The sequence below is a fragment of the Plecotus auritus genome (genome assembly GCF_963455305.1).
Source record: "Plecotus auritus genome assembly, chromosome: 10".
Taxonomy (NCBI): domain Eukaryota; kingdom Metazoa; phylum Chordata; class Mammalia; order Chiroptera; family Vespertilionidae; genus Plecotus; species Plecotus auritus.
The window spans coordinates 19143363-19162010 of NC_137785.1; the positions used below are offsets into that span (position 1 = coordinate 19143363).

Here is an 18648-nt window from a genome sequence, read left to right on the forward strand (position 1 = left end):
TGAGGCTTGCCTGCGCCTTGGGCCGGCCCTGGGCGGCTGGGCAGCCAACGTCCGAGGCTTGCCTGTGCCTCGGGCGTTGGCTGGGTAGCCACCATCCGAGGCTTGCCTGTGCCTCGGGCTGGCCCTGTGCGGCTGGGAGGCTGAGGGGACAGGGGGACTCCAGAGGCAAGTGCTATGCGCCTGCCGCTGTGGCAGGGCTGAGGGGACTGGCGTCGCCATCTTGTGGCTGTGGGTGCCGCCATCTTTGAGGGTATGACAGTCAATTAGCATATTCCCTCCTTATTAGCTGTGGACACCACCATCTTTGTGAAGGGTGTGATGGTCAATTAGCATATTTTCTCTTTATTAGATAGGATAAGACCATGTCTGATTCATTGGTATACCTGCTTTCTTTGTCCTACTTAGCTCTTACCTCAGAAAGGTTTGTTGAAAGAGTAAAAGAATAAAAAATTTGACAGGAAAGACACACACACACACACACACACACACACACACACACATACACACACACAGAGAGAGAGAGAGAGAGAGGGGAAGAGAGCTATTTGGTTGGAAGAAGTATGTGTAGATGTAGAATCTGGGTTGAGTTTGTAGTGAACAGGGTAAAGTGGGTCATCTGCATTGAATGTGAGTTGCTAGACCCCTTTTGAAAGAAATGATTTTGACCTATTACACTCTTTTCAAAATATATTTTTATTGATTTCAGAGAGGAAGGGAGAGGGAGAGAGAGAAACATCAATGATGACAGAGAATCATTGATCGGCTGCCTCCTGCATGCCCCCCACTGGGGATCTAGCTTGGAACCTGGGCATGTGCCCTGACCTGGATCGAACCATGACCTCCTGGTTCATACATAGGTTGACCCTCAACCACTGAGCCACATCGGCTGGGCCCTATTACATCTAAAAATATTTATTGACTTCTGTTTGCTATTTGCCCGGTTGTATTTAAGGTCAGATGGAACCAGCTAGGGAGCCAGGGTTTTCTGGTTTCTTTCAGGTAATTAAGTTCAAATGAAGCCTGAGTAATGAGAAGAGGGTACAGGAAAAGACAAGAGAAAGCACTACAGGGAGTAATAATCAAAATAATCTTGGGAAAAATGCTTTTTGAGAACCCTGGAATGATTTAGGGAGTGGGGACAGGGAGAGGGAGTTGAGGTGGGAGAAGAGCATTCTTTTTTGACTTAGAATGTTTCATTGGGAGAGCAGGCTCTCAGAGCTCCTATAGCGGCAGAGTAAAGCTTGCTAGCTGACAGCGTTTGATAAATTGCTGGCAGGCTCTGGAGTGCTTGTTTGGCTTCCTGTGGTGCCTTTGGTGCCCTAGGGTGAAAATAAAGGGGAGACACTAGTGTTAAAATTTTTTTTAATTTATTTTTTATGAGAGCTTTTAAAATTATAAAAGTAAGACTCATCCAGTGGAAAATAATTAAAATAAAAAATATATCCAATAAAAAATGTAAAAGGACAGCTCTCTCCCAATTCCACTCCCCATTCCCCAGAACAAACTACTGTTAATATTTTACTATATAGTTTTCCATATCTTTTTGTATGTAAGTTTACTTTAAAAAATAAAAATGAGTCCTAGCCAGTTTGGCTCAGTGGATAAAGTGTCAGGTAGGGGCGCATGTGGGAGGCAACCAATCTATGTGTCTCTCTCACATTGATGTTTCCTTTTCTCTCTGTCTCTCCTCCTTCCTTCCACACTCTCTAAAATTCAATGGAAAAATATCCTTAGGTGAGGATTAACAACAACAAAAATAAATAAATGCACAAATCTTTAAAAAACATAAAAATGAGATTATACTATACCAGAATATATTGTTTTGCTTTGCACCTTTAACAAATCTTTTATTATTACAAAATATACATATACTAGAAGCCCAGTGAACGAATTCGTGCGCCTGTGGGGTCGCTCGGACTGGCCTGCGGGATCAGGCTGAAACCGGCTCTTCAACATCCCTTGAGGGTTCCCGGATTGCAAGAGGGCACAGGCCAGGCAAAGGGACCCCACTGGTGCACGATTGGGGCCAGAGAGGGATGCAGGAGGTTGGCCAGCTGGGGAGGGACTGCGGGAGGGCTCCAGGGCATGTCCGGCCTATCTCACTCAGTCCCAATCAGCCAGACCCCAGCAGCAAGCTAACCTACTGTTAGCATCTTCCCCCTGGTGGTCAGTGCACATCATAGCAACTGGTCAACCAGTCGACTGTCTGCCCCCTGGTGGTCAGTCCATGTCATAGCGAGCAGTTGAGCAGTTGAACGGACGACCGGATACTTAGCATTTAGGCTTTTATTATATAGGATAGGAGTCCATAAAAACTTATATGTGCAGTTCAATAAATAGTTATAAAGCAGATGTTCATAAAACTACTACCCAGACCTAGAAATAGAATATTGCCATCATCCCCCTCCTTTTCTGATCACTATCCTTCCTTTCCCCCTGACTTTCATAGTAAGCATTTACTTTTTAAAAATATTTTTATTTATTTCAGAGAGAAAGGGAGAAAGAGAGATAAAAACATTAATGATGAGAGAGAGTTATTGATTGGTTGCCTCCCACATCCTCTCTCCCCCACTGGGGGTCAAGCCAACAACAGAGGTATGTGCTCCGATCCAGAATCAAACTGCGACACTCAACCACTGAGCCACACTGGCCTGGCTACTATTTTCTTTATTGTTTTACTCTCTACACACACATATACATATATATTCCTAAATAATTTAGTTTAATTTTGCCTATTTTAAATTATATTTTTAATTGATTTCAGAAAGGGAGGAAGAGGGAGAGAGAGATAGAAACATCAGTGATGAGAATCATTAATTGGCTGCCTCCTACATGCCCCTCCTTCATTCCTAGTTGATTCCACCGAGTGACTCTGGTTTAAGAAGTTTCATTCTTTTGAAACTTACTGGTTTTCTTCATGTTGCCCTTCAAATGATCACAGGGACACTGCTTCTTTGGAAGCCTGGGCACTGCCATGAGTTTTCTTTTAGGAGCTCTCAGGAACCAATCTGAAATAACAGGGTTGCTGCTAAGATGGGAGGGTTAGCATGTTTGAGAGTAGGGAGTAGGGTAGGGCTTTACTCGCCATCTTTACTTTTTTTTTTTTTTAATATATTTTATTGATTTTTTACAGAGAGGAAGGAAGAGGGACAGAGAGTTAGAAACATCGATGAGAGAGATCAGCTGCCTCTTGCACACCTCCTACTGGGGATGTGCCCACAACCAAGTTACGTGCCCTTGACCAGAATCGAACCTGGGACCTTTCAGTCCGCAGGCCGAGGCTCTTTCCACTGAGCCAAACTGGTTTTGGCCCATCTTTACTTTTATTATACTGCAATGGGATGGGGAAAAGGGTCAACATGGAACAGTGGAGATATCCAGTTATAAATATACTAGTGGCCTGGTGCATGAATTCGTGCATGGATTGGGTCCAGCAGACCCGCCCTGATTGGCGGGGGGGTGGGGGGTGGGGCGGGGAGGAGATGTGTGAAATTGGCTGGCTGGCCCTGCCCCTGATGGAGGGGGGGTGATTGGGGGTGGGGCCGACTGTGGTGAGGGGCCTTCGGCAGTTGACCAGCTGGTCCTGCACAGCCCCTCCACCCCTCAGTCGAGCTCTCAGTCAAACTCCTGGCATATTAGGCTTTATATATTAGGCTTTTATTATATAGGATTTCTGAGCATTTTTTTCCTGATCTGTGTTGGCAAGATTTTAGTGGCAGGTGTGGAGAGGGCAGCAGGATATCATTAAGGAGACTAAAAAATTAGGAATAAGACATAGGTGTCAGCCTTCCCTTTGGTTTTTGGGCTGACACTCTAACTACTGAGCAATTGGCTAGGCCCTAGCCGCTAGGGCGACATCTTCCAGTAGCTGCTTTACTTGGAGCAAGCTATTTTGCCTGATTTCAATCTTACCTGTGAATAAAATAAGGTTGAGAATAAGATCCAGGAAGCTTTTGGAAGGTGGCCCTGGGTTCCTAGGGAAAAAATAAGGGGGAGTTGGCAGGCAGAGATTTAGACCTTGGAGGAGTCAGCCTTCTTAGGAGACTCCAGAAGAAAATAAGTATTGGTGCTGCATGTGGTGGGCTGGTGGAGAGGGGGAATGGGTGAGTCAGCTCAGCTAACTTCTGCATTCGTCTCAGGGACTCAAGGGAGAGGATTGGGGTATCAATGGTGTATCACTGTTGTTGAGACTGAGTTACTGACCTTTGCACTCACATTCTTGGCCACCTTCCTGGAGCCACCTCCCAGAAGCCTGGCGTTTGTCCCTGTGGCCTCTGGCGACCCCTGTTGAAAGTAAACAGGTCACTTCCAGACACTGGAAAGGGAAAGGGCCAACAGAAATGGTCCCCCAGCATTGTGCTACCTAGTTTAGCTCAGTTCCATTTCTTTTCCTTTTTAAACTTAGGGGTCTGGGAGTATTTTAACTCAAGTACTGAAGAGAAGAGTATTTTAAATGGATAAAGAATTGAGGTTGAAAATCCAGCCTAGAGAAAAGTTTAGCTGGAGGTAGGTAGAGAAAGAATGGCTTCTGAATGGAAGAGAGGACAGAGATGGGGCTTAATCAAGACTGCCCCCCCACACCCACCCCGCCGCAACACACACTATAAAATCCTCATAACTTAAGGAACGAGCAGATTATTCCATAAACCCATCAGGATCTTCACCTGATCTCTGTTTGCTGTATGTGAATCCCTAATCCCAGTCCAACTATAAAAATATGATATTTACCTTTGCTCCCCTGGAACAAAAGCCATTCCTCTTTTGGCCTCTATTCAGGTATGTCTTATCACCTGATGCTTTTTTATTCCCATTTTGTGATAACTAAAATATTTTTATGACAATCAAGGATGATGGTTTATATATAGACTTGAGGTTCTGGAGCTAGAACCAGGCTGATGTGATGATCCTCTGTATAGTAGTTTTGGCTATTCCTGTCAGAATTGATTATCACTTCACATGGTTCACCATCATATTTGAGTGCAGCTCTATTTTTGCACAATTATAGTTTTTCGTTTGAAATCTGTTGTGAATTGAATTGTGTCCCTCTCAAAATTCTTATTGAAACCCTAACCCTCAGTACCTCAGAATGACTGTATTTGGAGAAAGGGCCATTAAAGAGGGGATTGAGTTAAAATGAAGTTATTTTGGTGGGCCCTAATCCAATCTGACTGGAGTCCTTATAAAAGGAAGAGATTTGAACACATAAAGAAACACTATGGATGAATGTGTTCAGAGGAATGGCCAAGAAGAGGTCCATTTGCAAGCCTAGGAGAGAGGCTTCATAAGAAACCAAACCAACTCCTAGCTTCTACAACTGTGAGACAGTATTTTGCTAGGGCGGCAGCCTAGCAAACTAAAAATCTTTTTCCCTTCTAGACTCTGAACCAGTAGCTAAGTAGTCATTCAGTTACATGTTCCTGACACATGGTAGGCACTTGGTAAGTATTTATTCAATAAGTGAATGGATAATTTGTATACAGAGGGCCCTTAGAGACCATCTGGTTCAGTTCAGGTCTCCTGTTTCCCAGACTTGTGCCCTTTCTACCACCAAGATGGAGGGTGTTGCATCATTTCCTCAAGTGCTGGTTTTTAAATGTTTTTATGTGCCGTTAAAAATAATTTAAACAGGCATAGCCCCTGCCATGTAAACTTTTCTAACATTTTATTCTCTCCTGATTTCTCCTAGTTCCAGGGAAAAGCCTCAAAATATTAGAGTCAGAGGAATCTTGTTTGGATTTCTTTATTGAAAAGTTTTTTTTTTCATTGTAAATGTAATATAACTACATTAGAGAAAATTTGGAAAGTACAAATAAGGAAATATTTATTCTTACCAACTGTTGGTATTTTGGTATGTTTCTTGCTTATGATTTTCTTTATATAGTGATAACCATAGTATGTGAACAAATTTCTTTTTGTTTACTTTTAAGCATGTTGCAGTGTCACCTGAGGATATTTTTCACTGATTTTTTTTAGAGAGAGTGGAGGGGAGGGAGAAGATGGTGAGAGAGAGAGAGAGAGAGAGAGAGAGAGAGAGAGAGAGAGAGAGAGAAACACCAATGTGAGAGAGACACATCAATTGGCTGCCTCATTCATGCGCCTTGACTGGGGATGGGGATCAAGCCTGCAACCCAGGTTTGTGCCTTTTACCAGTAATCAAACCCACAAGCCTTTGGTTTTTGGGCCGACACTCTAACTACTGAGCAACCAGCGAGGGCGACATCTTAATTTTTTATGATGGCATAACACTCCCAACAAGTGTATGTACTCCAACTTATGTAACTGTTCTTCCATTGCTGAATACTTAGATTGCTTTATTTTTGGATATTGATACTTTTGTGTGCTTGTAACTATTTTCCAAATTTTGTATTATTGTTTTGGGCAAAATTCCCTAAAATGGAATTTCTGGGTCAAAAGTTAAGAACAGATTTATGTTTCTTGATCTCATCACTAAATTACTTTTATTTTTTATTATTTTAAAAAGATTTATTGATTTTAAGAGAGAGGGGAGAAACATCGATCTATTGTTCCATTTATTTATGCATTTATTGGTTGACTAGAGGCCCGGTGCACAAAATTCATGCATGGGGGTGGGAGAAAGGGGGGGTGTTCCTCAGCCCGGCCTGCACCCTCTCGCAATCCGGGACCCCTCGGGTAGGGTCCCTAGGCCTGGCTGGTGATCAGGGCCTAGCGGGGCTTTCCTTTCCCAGCTGCCGGCAGCTGGCTTCGCCCCTTCTGCTGCCACTGCTTGCCATCTGTGCGGCACTGTCCCCCTCTCTCACACCACCAGTCGCTTCCCTCTGCGGGCAAAAGGCGTGGGGTGGGATCACTTGGCAGGCTTGGGCCTCCCTCTGCGGGGTGATCATGGGGTGATGGTGGGGCCCCCAACCAATCACATTGCACCCCCCTTGGCTGGCCTGACCTGGCTTGGCTGGCCGGTTGTTCTACTGTTCAGTTGTTTGGTCAATTTGCATTTTATGCTTTTATTATTATAGATTATTATTATTTTTTTTAAATCCTCACCCTAGGATATTTTTCTATTGATTTTTAAAGAGAGTGAAGCCCTGACTGGTATGGCTTAGTGGATAGAGTGTCAGCCTGTGGACTGAAGGGTCCCAGGTTCGATTCTGGTCAAGGGCATGTACCTTGGTTGCAGGCACATTCCCAGTAGGGAGTGTGCAGGAGGCAGCTAATCGATGTTTCTCTCTCAGCAATGTTTCTAACTCTCTATCCCACTCCCTTCCTCTCTGTAAAAAAATCAATAAAATATATATCAAAAAATAAAGAGAAAGGAAGAGAGAGGGAAAGGCAGAGAGAAATATTGATGTGAGAGAAGCACATTGGTTGCCTCTTGCATGAGCCCTGGCCGGAGAGGAGCCTGCAACTGAGGTACATGCCCTTGACTAGAATCGAACCTGGGACCTTGGGTCTGCAGGCCAATGCTTTATCCACTGGGCCAAACCGGCTAGGGTGGTTGATTCTTTTATGTGCCTTGACTTGGGATCAAATCTGCAACCTTGGTGCATCAGGATGATGCTCCAAACAACAGAGCTACCTGGCCAGGGCCCCAAATTGCTAATGAAATAACTATCTCTCATTTTTCAGGGAGAGGCCCAGAGAGAGCAAACGCAAAGGCCAAGTTCATAAAGGTAATGGAGACACATCTAGAGCTAAAATTTGGGTCCAAGAGTTGTACTTTCTGTAGCCCTATTTGACTGTGTGACTACCTGGTGTGACTAAATATGAAACCATATGTTTGCTATAGCATTTATGGACTACCTTTTTTATTTTTGCTATAGCTTGTACCACCTCTACTATTGTTTAAATTTAATTTATTTAAAAACAGCCTTATAGGAGAGAAACCAAGATGGCGGCATAGGTAAACACCTAAACTGCTGCCTCGCACAACAATTTCAAAACTACAACTAAAAGACAGAATGGACACCATCCAGAACCACAGGAAAGTTGGCTGAGTGAAAATTCTACAACTAGAAGGAAAGAGAAAACCTCACAGAGAATTGGAGGTACGGCAAAGGGGCTTTGTGCGCTCAGAGAGGAAGGGTGGCTGAGAGCCTGGCTGACTTTCTCTGGCGGAAGGGGGAAGGAAGCCTCCGACCGCACTGAACCCCAGTTCTGACTGCACTGAACCCCAGTTCCGGGCGAACCCCTGGGGACCCACGCTCTTACGGGGGGAGTCTGGACTCTCGGGCGGAGACTCGAGCTGGGAAAGGCAGAAGTCTGAAGGTGCGCGCGGGCCAGTGCGCACAAAGGCTGCGGAGGTTGCCACAGGCTTTCCCTAGTGGAAGGGAGTCAGAGGATCCTGACTGCACTGAGCCCCAGTTCTGACTGCAGTGAACCCCAGTTCCAGGCGAGCCCCTGGGGACCCACGCTCTTGTGGGGGGAGTCTGGACTCTCGGGCGGAGACCCGGGAGCCGGGGAAGGCGGGGGACTGAAAGTGCGCACGCGCGCGTGCCAGTGCGCACAAAGGCTGCGGAAGTTGCCACAGGCTTTCCCTAGTGGAAGGGAGTCAGAGGATCCTGACTGCACTGAGCCCCAGTTCTGACTGCAGTGAACCCCAGTTCCAGGCGAGCCCCTGGGGACCCACGCTCTTGTGGGGGGAGTCTGAACTCTCGGGCGGAGACCCGGGAGCCGGGGAAGGCGGGGGACTGAAAGTGCGCACGCGCGCGCGTGCCAGTGCGCACAAAGGCTGCGGAGGTTGCCACAGGCTTTCCCTAGTGGAAGGGAGTCAGAGGCTCCTGACGGCACTGAGCCCCAGTTCTGACTGCAATGAACCCCAGTTCCAGACGAGCCCCTGGGGACCCACGCTCTTGTGGGGGGAGTCTGGACTCTCAGGCGGAGACTCGAGCTGGGGAAGGCGGAGGACTGAAAGCGCACATGCGTGCAAGGGCAAGGCTGACAGGAAGCCAAGACTGAGACTCCACCCCATTCAAGCTGAGCACAGAGGCTATTGCAATTTGGCAAGTCTAATCCTATAAGGCTGTCTCCAGCACCGAACTTCTCCCAGCATAGACACAGCTGATCCTTACAGCCAACTGGCCCGGAGGTCAATTCTTCCCAGTGATACCAACAACAATAAAGACTTAATTACAACAAGGCTGTACACACAGTCCACAAAGGGGTGCACCAAGAGTGTCCACCTCAGGTTAACTGGGGAAGCAGACCCACTGGGCCATATTGGAAACCTAGCACAAATATCTACCTTACCAACTCAGGGAATCAGTGAAAATGCGGGGTCAAAGAATCAGATCACAAACGAAAGAAATGGAGGAAAACAAACGACTGGATATAGAATTCAAAACCACGGTTATAAGACTTTTTAAGAATATCCTAGAAAAGGCCGATAAATATAACGAGACCCTCGAAGATATGAAAAAGGACCAACTAGAAATTAAACATACACTGACTGAAATAAAAAATATTATACAGAGACCCAGAAACAGAATAGAGGAACACAAGAATCAAGTCAAAGAATTGAAATACAAAGAAGCAAAAAACACTCAACCGAAAAAGCAAAAAGCAAAAAAAAAAAAAAAATCCAAAAAGTTGAAGATAATGTAAGAAGACTCTGGGACAACTTCAAGCGTACCAACATCAGAATTATGGGGGTGCCAGAAGAAGAGAGAGAGCAAGATACTGAAAACCTATTTGAAGAAATAATGACCGAAAACTTCCCCCACCTGGTGAAAGAAATAGACTTACAAGTCCAGGAAGCCCACAGAACCCCAAACAAAAGGAATCCAAAGAGGACCACACCAAGACACATCATAATTAAAATGCCAAGAGCAAAAGACAAAGAGAGAATATTAAAAGCAGCAAGAGAAAAACAGTTAATTACCTACAAGGGAGCACCCATACGACTGTCAGCTGACTTCTCAACAGAAACTATGCAGGCCAGACGGGAGTGGCAAGAAATTTTCAATGTGATGAATAGCAAGAACCTACAACCAAGATTACTCTACCCAGCAAAGCTATCATTCAGAATTGAAGGGCAGATAAAGAGCTTCACAGATAAGAAAAAGCTGAAGGAGTTCATCACCACCAAACCAGTATTATATGAAATGCTGAAAGGTATTCTTAAAGAAGAGGAAGAAGAAAAAAGTAAAGAGAAAAATTATGAACAACAAATACATATCTATCAACAAGTGAACCTAAAAATCAAGTGAATTAAAAACCTGAGGAACAAAATAATCTGGTGAATATAATAGAATCAGGGGCATAGAAAGGGAGTGGACTGATAATTCTCAGGGGGAAAGGGGTATGGGGGGTTCATGAAGAGAATGGACAAAAATCATACACCTATGGATGAGGACAGTGGGGGGGAGGTAAGGGCAGAAGGTGGGGTGGGAAATGGGTGGAGGGGAGCTATGGGGGGAAAAAGGAGAAATAATTGTAATAATCTGAATAAAGATTAAAAAAAAATAAATTGCATCTCTCTGAAAAAAAAAATAAAAACAGCCTTATACTATGCAATATTACTTATGAGGTTATGGGTTTGATTATGTGCTTAGGTTTTTTCTAACATGCATTAAATTAAACAGAACTACTAAAGTAAAAGCCACTTTATATTTAATCTAAATTCAGTTTTGAAAATTACTGACACAGTGGAATAAGCATGGACTTTCTATCCAGTTGGATATGGGGTTAACTGCTTGCTTTGCCACTTAACTATGTAGTCTTGGACAAGTCACTTAGCTTCTTTGATTGTTGGTTTTCTGATTTGGAAAACAAATAAACGAGATACTGTGAGTGCCCAGTGCTCAAGCAGGAGTTCACTACATGGTAGTTGTTGTTGTGTGTTTTTTTTTAAATCCTCACCTGAGGATATTTTTTCATTGATTTCTAGAAAGAGTGGAAAGGAGGGAGGAAGAAGGGAGAAGGGAGGGGGAAAGAGAGAGAGAGAGAGAGAGAGAGAGAGAGAGAGAGAGAGATATTGGGAGAGAGAGAGATTGGTTGCCTCCCTGGTTGCCTCCCTCACATGTCCCTACTGGTCTGGGGAACCTGCAACCTGCAACCTTGACCAGAATTGGATCCAAGACCCTTCTGTCTGAAGACCGACACTCTAACCACTGAGAAAAACTGAAATTGGCCAGGGCAATAGTTTTTATTGTGGTTGTAATTGCTGACTTCTAGTTAATACCCAAAGGGAGGGTCTATGCTGGAATATTAGGCTTGTTGCTTTTTGCTCTCTTGTATGTGTAAAGAAGCTATTCCACTTGTTAGGACTCATGGTAAATCTATCATTATTTTAATTCCTCAGTTCCACCACATATTAGCTTTGGACAAGTTGCTTAAGTTTTCTGTACTTAATTTGTAGAATGAGACTAGTAGTGCATTAGTGTGTATATCGATACACTTATTTCCTAGCTGTATCCACTAGAGAGCCTAGAAGCAATAGCACCTAGAAGCAATGGGCAATTCTCCTATGAAAGAAACCAGGGATCCTTGGAGATATGGCTGATTCCTGACCTGGGGCAGGTAAATATAAGATAAGCCTGAAACATCTTGTGGTGTTATAACCGCTAAAAAATGGTATGTTAAAAAGACAGCCCAGCCGGAGTGGCTCAGTGGTTGAGCGGTGACTCATGAACCAAGAGTTCACTGGTTTGATTCCCTGTCATGGCACATGCCCTGGTTGCGGGCTCCATCCCCAGTAGGGGGCGTGCAGGAAACAGCTGATCTATGATGTTTCTCATCGATGTTTCCATCTCTCCCTCTTCCTTCCTCTGTCTATAAAATCAATAAAAACGTATCTATGATAATAAAAGCGTAATATGCTAATTAGACTGGAAGACCTTCCAGATGAAGCTGAGGCTACAAGGGAAGCCTGGGTCCCAGGTGCCAGAGGGAAGCTGGTGCCAGCAGCCGGGGGAAGAAAGGCCTACTCTTGCACAAATTTCGTGCATTGGGCCTCCAGTAAAAAAAAACAAAAAGACATATAAACCAATTTATAGGAGCTCTCAATGGCTAGTTTTGGGACAATATGAACAACATGATAAAGAATGATAGTAATGGATTATAATCCATAAATATTCATGAATCTTTACTTATATTAATAAATAATTGAATAAATAAATGGGAGAGAAGGAACAGTTTTTCCTTAGAGAATTCCAATTAATAAATGTAGAAGGAATGATGGAAATAGAAAATCACCATTTGACTAATGGTATAGAAATACTTGTTGTAGGCAAGAATCATCAATGGATTTTAAAAATTAATGGGCAAAAGTATGATGAAAAGAAACAGACTATTTACAGAGTCTCAAAGTATCTCTTTACAGGATACAATGGGAAAAATAGTAACTTTACAGTAGAGCAATCTGGCAGACACCACCTTAACCAAGTGTTCTAAGTAAACATCACCAGTAATGAGAGATATTGATATCATGGGCCTTCAGATGTGGTGTACTGAGAAGGCACATATCACTTTTGTGGTGTTCTTCCTAAAAATGCATAATATGAACTTAATCACGAGGAAACATCAGACAAACCCAAACTGAGGGAAGTTTTTCAAAATATCTGATTAGTAGTCTTTAAAAGTGTCAAGGTCATAAAAGACAAGGAAAGCTGAGAAAACTCTAGATTGGAGGAGACCAAGGAGACATGATAACTTTATTCAGTGTTGGCTCCTGGAGTGGATTCTGGACTAGGAAAAGGACATTAATGGGATGTTTAGAAAATTTTAAATATTTGTACATTAGTTAATAGTATCGTGTCAACATATTATGGTTATGTAAGATGTTATTTGAAAAAAACTGGATGGATATACTCTGATTATTTTTACAACGTTTTTGAAAGTCTGAAAAGTGAAAAGTTAAGAATTTAAAAAATAGGTTATGCCTGGCATATAGGAGTGCTTAACACATGTCAGCTAATATTATAAATAATTTTATAATTAACTAGAGGCCCAGTGCATGAAATTCGTGCACGGGAAGGGGGGCGTCCCTCAGCCCAGTCTGCACCTTCTCGCAATCCGGGACCCCTCAGGGGATGTCCGACTGCTGGTGGATCGGGCCTAAACTGGCAGTCAGACATCCCTCTTGCAATTCCAGACGCTGGCTCCTAACCGCTCACCTGCCTGCCTGCCTGATAGCCCCTAACCACTTGCCTGCCTGCCTAATTGTCCCTAACTGCCTCTGCCTCAGCCCTCGCTGCTGTGGCTTCATCCGGAGGATGTCCGGAATGACGTCTGGAAGGTGTTTTGTTTATCCAGTCTAATTAGCATATTACACTTTTATTATTATAGATGAGTAATTTTATAAGTAATGAGTAAACCGTTATAAGTAATTTATTTCCTAACATTCTCTATATTCTCACTTATCTTACCCCCTCCTATGAAAAGCATATTTTGCATATATGTGGTTATTTTAAGAGATAAAGTAAGAAATTTTATTTTGAGAACTTTTGGGGGGCGGGGGTGGTGGAGCATAATTTTCTCTAGTCAGAGTTAGCCTGGTCTGGCAATACTATGCTTGGCTGGGAAACAAACCTTGAGCCTGGCCTCCACTGATCTAATAAGGTTTGTAATAGTGTCACCTGTCAGCACAGTGAGCTTTCCTGATTCATTGCCCTTGTGCTTTAGGAGCTACTTTATAAATTAAACAAAAAAAATGTTTTTATTGATTTTAGAGAGAGAGGAAGGGAGAGGGATAGAGAGATAGAAACATTGATGATAGAAAGACATCAATTGGCTACCTCCTGCATGCCTCCCCTACTAGGGATCAAGTCCACAACTTGAGCATGTGCCCTGACCAGGAATCTGACCAGGAATCTAAACAGGGACCTCTTGGTTCACGGGTTGACACTCAACCACTGAGACACACTGACTGGGCTAGAAATTTTACTCAATACATTTATTCACTTTTTTTCTAGGTACACATTATAGATTATTTAATCTTCACAAAAATTCTATCTGCTAACTGGCATTTTTATTCATTTTAATATAATAAAACTGAAACTCAAAAGAGTGAAGCAGCTTGTTCAGGGTTGCAAAGTAAGTGGAAGAGCCAGGATTTGGATCTAGATTCCCCTAGCTTCAAGGATGAAGGTGTAGGTAAGTCTAAACGTGGAGCAGGCTTGAGAACTATTTGTATAGAGCAGTGGTTCTCAACTGGGGAGTGATTTCACCCTCCATGGGCCATGGCAATGTCTAGAGATATTTTTGGCTATCTTAAGGGGTGGGGAGGCTGCTATTGGCATCTAGTGGGTAGAGGTCACAAGGATGCTGCTAAACATCTTACAATGCACAGAAAAGCCCCCAACAACAAAGAATTATCCAGTTCCAAATGTTAATAGAGTTGCTATCAAACCTCAGGGTAGTGTGTTCAAGGGCACCTGGGAATTTATTCTTTCACTTAGCAAATATTTACTGAGGGATATGAAAACAATACACCAGATTGTGTCACCAAGGATATTACAGTCTAGAAGGGGAGGAGATAAAGGTATGAGAGGCAGACCAACACCTTCAGTGTAAGGTAAAATATGATAAGTGCAAAGAGAGTCAACTGAGGGCTAAGCATGTACACAGGAGGTAGAACTCACTTCTAGTCATGGGAGGAATCAAGGGAGGCTGTGGAGAGGAGATGGTTTTGAAGTTGGGTGCATGAGAAAAACTGAGCTGGTGGAAAAGCACAAGACCTTTATATACTATAGGACCGGTGCATGAAAATTCATGCACTGGAGGGGGGGGTCCCTCAGCTGGGCCTGCCCCCTCTCACAGTCCGGGAGCCCTCAGGCGTGGAAGGCAACCCAGCAATCAGGGGAAGGCGATGCCCCATCATACCCCTGCTGCTGCCGCTGTTGGCAGCACAAACCTCGGCCGGCCCTGGTTACCTGAGCCTTGGGTGGCCATGGGCGGCTGGGCAGCTGACATCTGAGGCTTGCCTGCACCTCGGGCCAGCCCTGGGTGGCTGGGGGGGCTGAGGGCGGGTCTGGCCGCACCACACACGTGCCACCCCCCAAGTGGGGCTGGAAGGACTGGGAGACTCTGGCGGGGCTGAGGGGACTGGGTGCCACCATCTTATGGACGCCGCCACATTTGTGATGTGTGACGGTCAGTTTACATATTCCCTCTTGATTAGATAGGATACTAGTGGCCCGGTGCACCAATTAATGCACATTGAAAGGAAATTAATTAGAAAAAATATTTTAATATTGCTATTTGCCCTTTCTCTGTAATAGAAGTGTCAACCAAATTCACGATTGACAATGACAGATGGAAACACAAGTGTGAGATTGGCGCCAGTGAGAGCTTTATATGTATTGTGCATGCGTGAGTCAACTTAGTCTTTTATATATATATATAGAATAAACTTGCTTAATTAGACCTGCTTTCTGATTTAGCTAAATTTTTTCCAGCCCAGTGAAGCACCCCAACTTTTCTTTCAGGTAATTTCAAGGCCCACCATTTCTTACTTCTTTTCAGTTGGGTCAAGTTTCTAAATTTTCTAAATCTCCATTTTTTGGCTAATGAAAAGAAACTAGGATTCTACTGAGTCTCCTATCTACCTACTCCAGGACTTCGGTGAGGATCAAATGAGATGAGGCATGGGAAAACCATTTGGTTGAAGTGTAAAATATTTTCACCTGTGTTCCTGGAACTCCAAGGAGGCTAGTCGCTAGGGAGAGGAAGCCGGGTGTTGCTATGTGATGTCATTACCCGGCATCCACAGCGACTGTTTCCCTGCTGGGCTGGGCTATGGGCTGCATTTTGCACCATGGGGTCTTGGCAGTGTCAGCTGTGATTTAGTGGGCTGTCGCTCCAGGGTGATGGTGGGGCCTGTGTCCCACTTGGGGGAAGCCGAGTGTTGCTTTCTGGGCGCCAGGTCCGAGGTGCCATTTTTTTCTGTGTGTGTCATGGCAGCTCCTGCATTGAGTGCCTGCCCCCTCATGGTCAGTGTGTGTCATAGCGACTGGTCAGAAGGTGGGAGGGATACTTAGCATATTAGCCTTTTATCCTATCTAATAAAAGAGTAATATGTAAATTAACTGTCACTCCACAACAAAGATGGTGGCGCCCATAGTGACCGGGGTGGGATGCTGGCGGCATCGCCCTGGCAATGCAAGCCCAGCATCCGCACCCCAGCCGTGCGGAGGGAGGGGAGGGGAGGGAAGGGGCCCCAGCTGTGCGGAGGAAGGGGAAGGGCCTCAGGCTGGAGGCGGGGGCGAGGGTTGCTGGTGTCATTGCAGGCCAGGCTGAGGGGCCCCCCCTTCCCCCCCGTGCACAAATTTTGTGCACCGGGCCTCATATATATATATATATATATATATATATATATATACACACACACACACACACACACATACATATACATATATATACACACACACACACACACATATTATTTTTTATATATATTATATATATATTTCAGAGAGAGAATATATATATATATATTTCAATGATGAGAGAGAATCATTGATTGGCTGCCTCTTGCACGCCCCCTACTGGGGATTGAGCCCACAATCCCAGGCATGTGCCCTTGACTGGAATCAAACCCAGAACCCTTTTAGTCCACAGGCTGATGCTCTATCTACTCAGCCAAACCAGCTAGGGCCTCACAATACCTTTTTAGGGAACAGACGACAGACTAGTTTAGGTGGAGCATAGAGCATTTGGTAGTGAGTGGAGGGGGTGGACTGGAAAGGCAGGTTGTGGCTAGAGCTTTGTAATTATTTTTCCTTTTTTGAATATATTTTTATTGATTTCAGAGAGGAAGGGAGAAGGAGAGAGAGTTAGAAACATCAATGATGAGAATCATTGATTGGCTGCCTTCTGCATGCCCCCTCTTGAGGATTGAGCCTGCAATCCAAGCATGTGCCCTTGACTGGAATCGAACCCAGGACCCTTCAGTCCTCAGGCTGACGCTCTGTCCACTGAGCAAAACTGGCCAGGGCATGGCTGGAGCTTTGAATCCAGGCTGAGGACTCCAGGTTGAGGACTCTAACCTTGGTGTCTGTCATAGTAATGGAAAAACCTTCTCTTCCAGAATGGTGGGCTAAGCCATGGGGCCCAGTAGCCTCCAGAAAGCTCCTCTCTATAAGGAAGAAGAAATTGGGGTGGAGTCGGATTCTTTTATTTTATTAATCCTCACTGGAGGATATTTTTTCCATTGATTTATTTCTAGAGAAAGTGGAAGGGATGGAGGAGGGGAGAAGAGAGAGAAAGAGAGAGAAACATCGACTGGAGAGAGACACATCGATTCATTGCCTCCTGCACCTGCCTCTACCGGGGCTGGGGAACCAGCAACCCAGGTACCTGACCTTGACTGGGAATTGAACCCACGACCCTTTCGTCCATGGGCCAAGGCTCCAATCACTGAGCAAAACTGGCCAGGGCTGGAGTTGGACTCTTGATTTTAGGACCAAGTTAAGGCTGAGTATGTAACAAAGCTATTTCACTCAAAGTAGCCCTTGGGGAGATGATTCTTTCAAGTAGAAACATCCATGAGGATGAGCTCTCTTCTGCATGGTTGTTCTGCTAAGGGCTGGATGACTGGAACTGTTTAAAAAACCTTAACCAAGACCTGGCTGGTTTGGCTCAGGGATAGATCATGGGCCTGTGGACTGAAGGGTCTCAGGGGCAAGGGCACAAGTCCCGGTTGGGGGAGTTCAGGAGGCAGCCAATCAATGATTCTCTCTCATCATTGATTTTTCTATTTCTCCCTCCCCCTTCCTCTCTGAAATCAATAAAAATATATTTAAAAATAAATAAATAACCCTAATCTAGAGCTGCTTCAAAAGGTGAGCTGTCAGAACCGGGGTTGGTATGGTTAGCTTTTCAAATATAGATACTATCTGGTGGTATAATTTTTCTAGTTTATTACTTTGCCATTAAATCGCATTATAATTGATGGTGGGTTGTCTGGTGCACCATAAAGAATATAAGCAAGGACTTCCTTATTTTCTATAAATGTACAACTGCCCTCAACACCTTTACACCACTGCCACCAAGATTGGCTGTGGGGAAATTCATTACTTTGCTGGAAGAGGAATTGGGGGAGATGTAAGAGACCAGATCTTTGTTGAGCCAATTTTTTAAAATTTTCTTTGCCAGCTACAGTTTCAGACATTTCCATATACACTATATCATTTGACTCTCACAACACTCTTTGGATGTAAGTACAGTTTTCTCCCTTTCGTAAATAAGGAAATAGGTATTGAGATAGGCTAACTTACCTCAAATCCTGTAGCTAAAAGGAGCTACATTTTAATGCAGGATTTTTTTGTTTTGTTTTGTTTTTGCCACATTCTCCCCCCCTTCCCACTTTTATAGAAAATTAATTTTATTTACCTGGATTTGGGTTGCTAGAGACCACGGACATCAGCATTAATGGCAGCAACAGGAGAAAAGAGATTAGAACTTTCATTGTGACTGTTGGTGCTGCTGTAAATGCTTGAAGAGGGTGTGGAAGGTTCCCAGATAGAGGCTCCGGACTTCTTGGGACGACTCAGGCCACTGTACTTGGCTTGTAGGTTTGTGCTTTAATCCTAGGCCAGTGTTCCCATTTGAGGGCGAGAACAGGTAAGTGACGCTAGCTTTGTTAGGTAACAGGTTGGATCATGTGCTTTACGGGAATCTGGGAGGTAAAACTGGCCAAACAAAAGACATGAAGCATTCTTAAGAACATAAGAA

At 44.2% G+C, this 18648-nt stretch overlaps 1 protein-coding gene across 1 annotated transcript; it reads right to left on the reverse strand.

The window, feature by feature from the left end:
• Positions 1-1221: 1221 nt before the first annotated feature.
• On the reverse strand, positions 1222-18382 carry CXCL17 (C-X-C motif chemokine ligand 17; the record flags this gene model as incomplete). Its single annotated transcript, XM_080645539.1, has 4 exons — positions 1222-1319; positions 2907-3008; positions 4204-4284; positions 18307-18382. 4 exons carry the CDS (start codon positions 18380-18382, stop codon positions 1222-1224), a joined length of 357 nt encoding a protein of 118 aa, XP_080501665.1.
• Between the last annotated feature and the right edge of the window lie 266 nt (positions 18383-18648).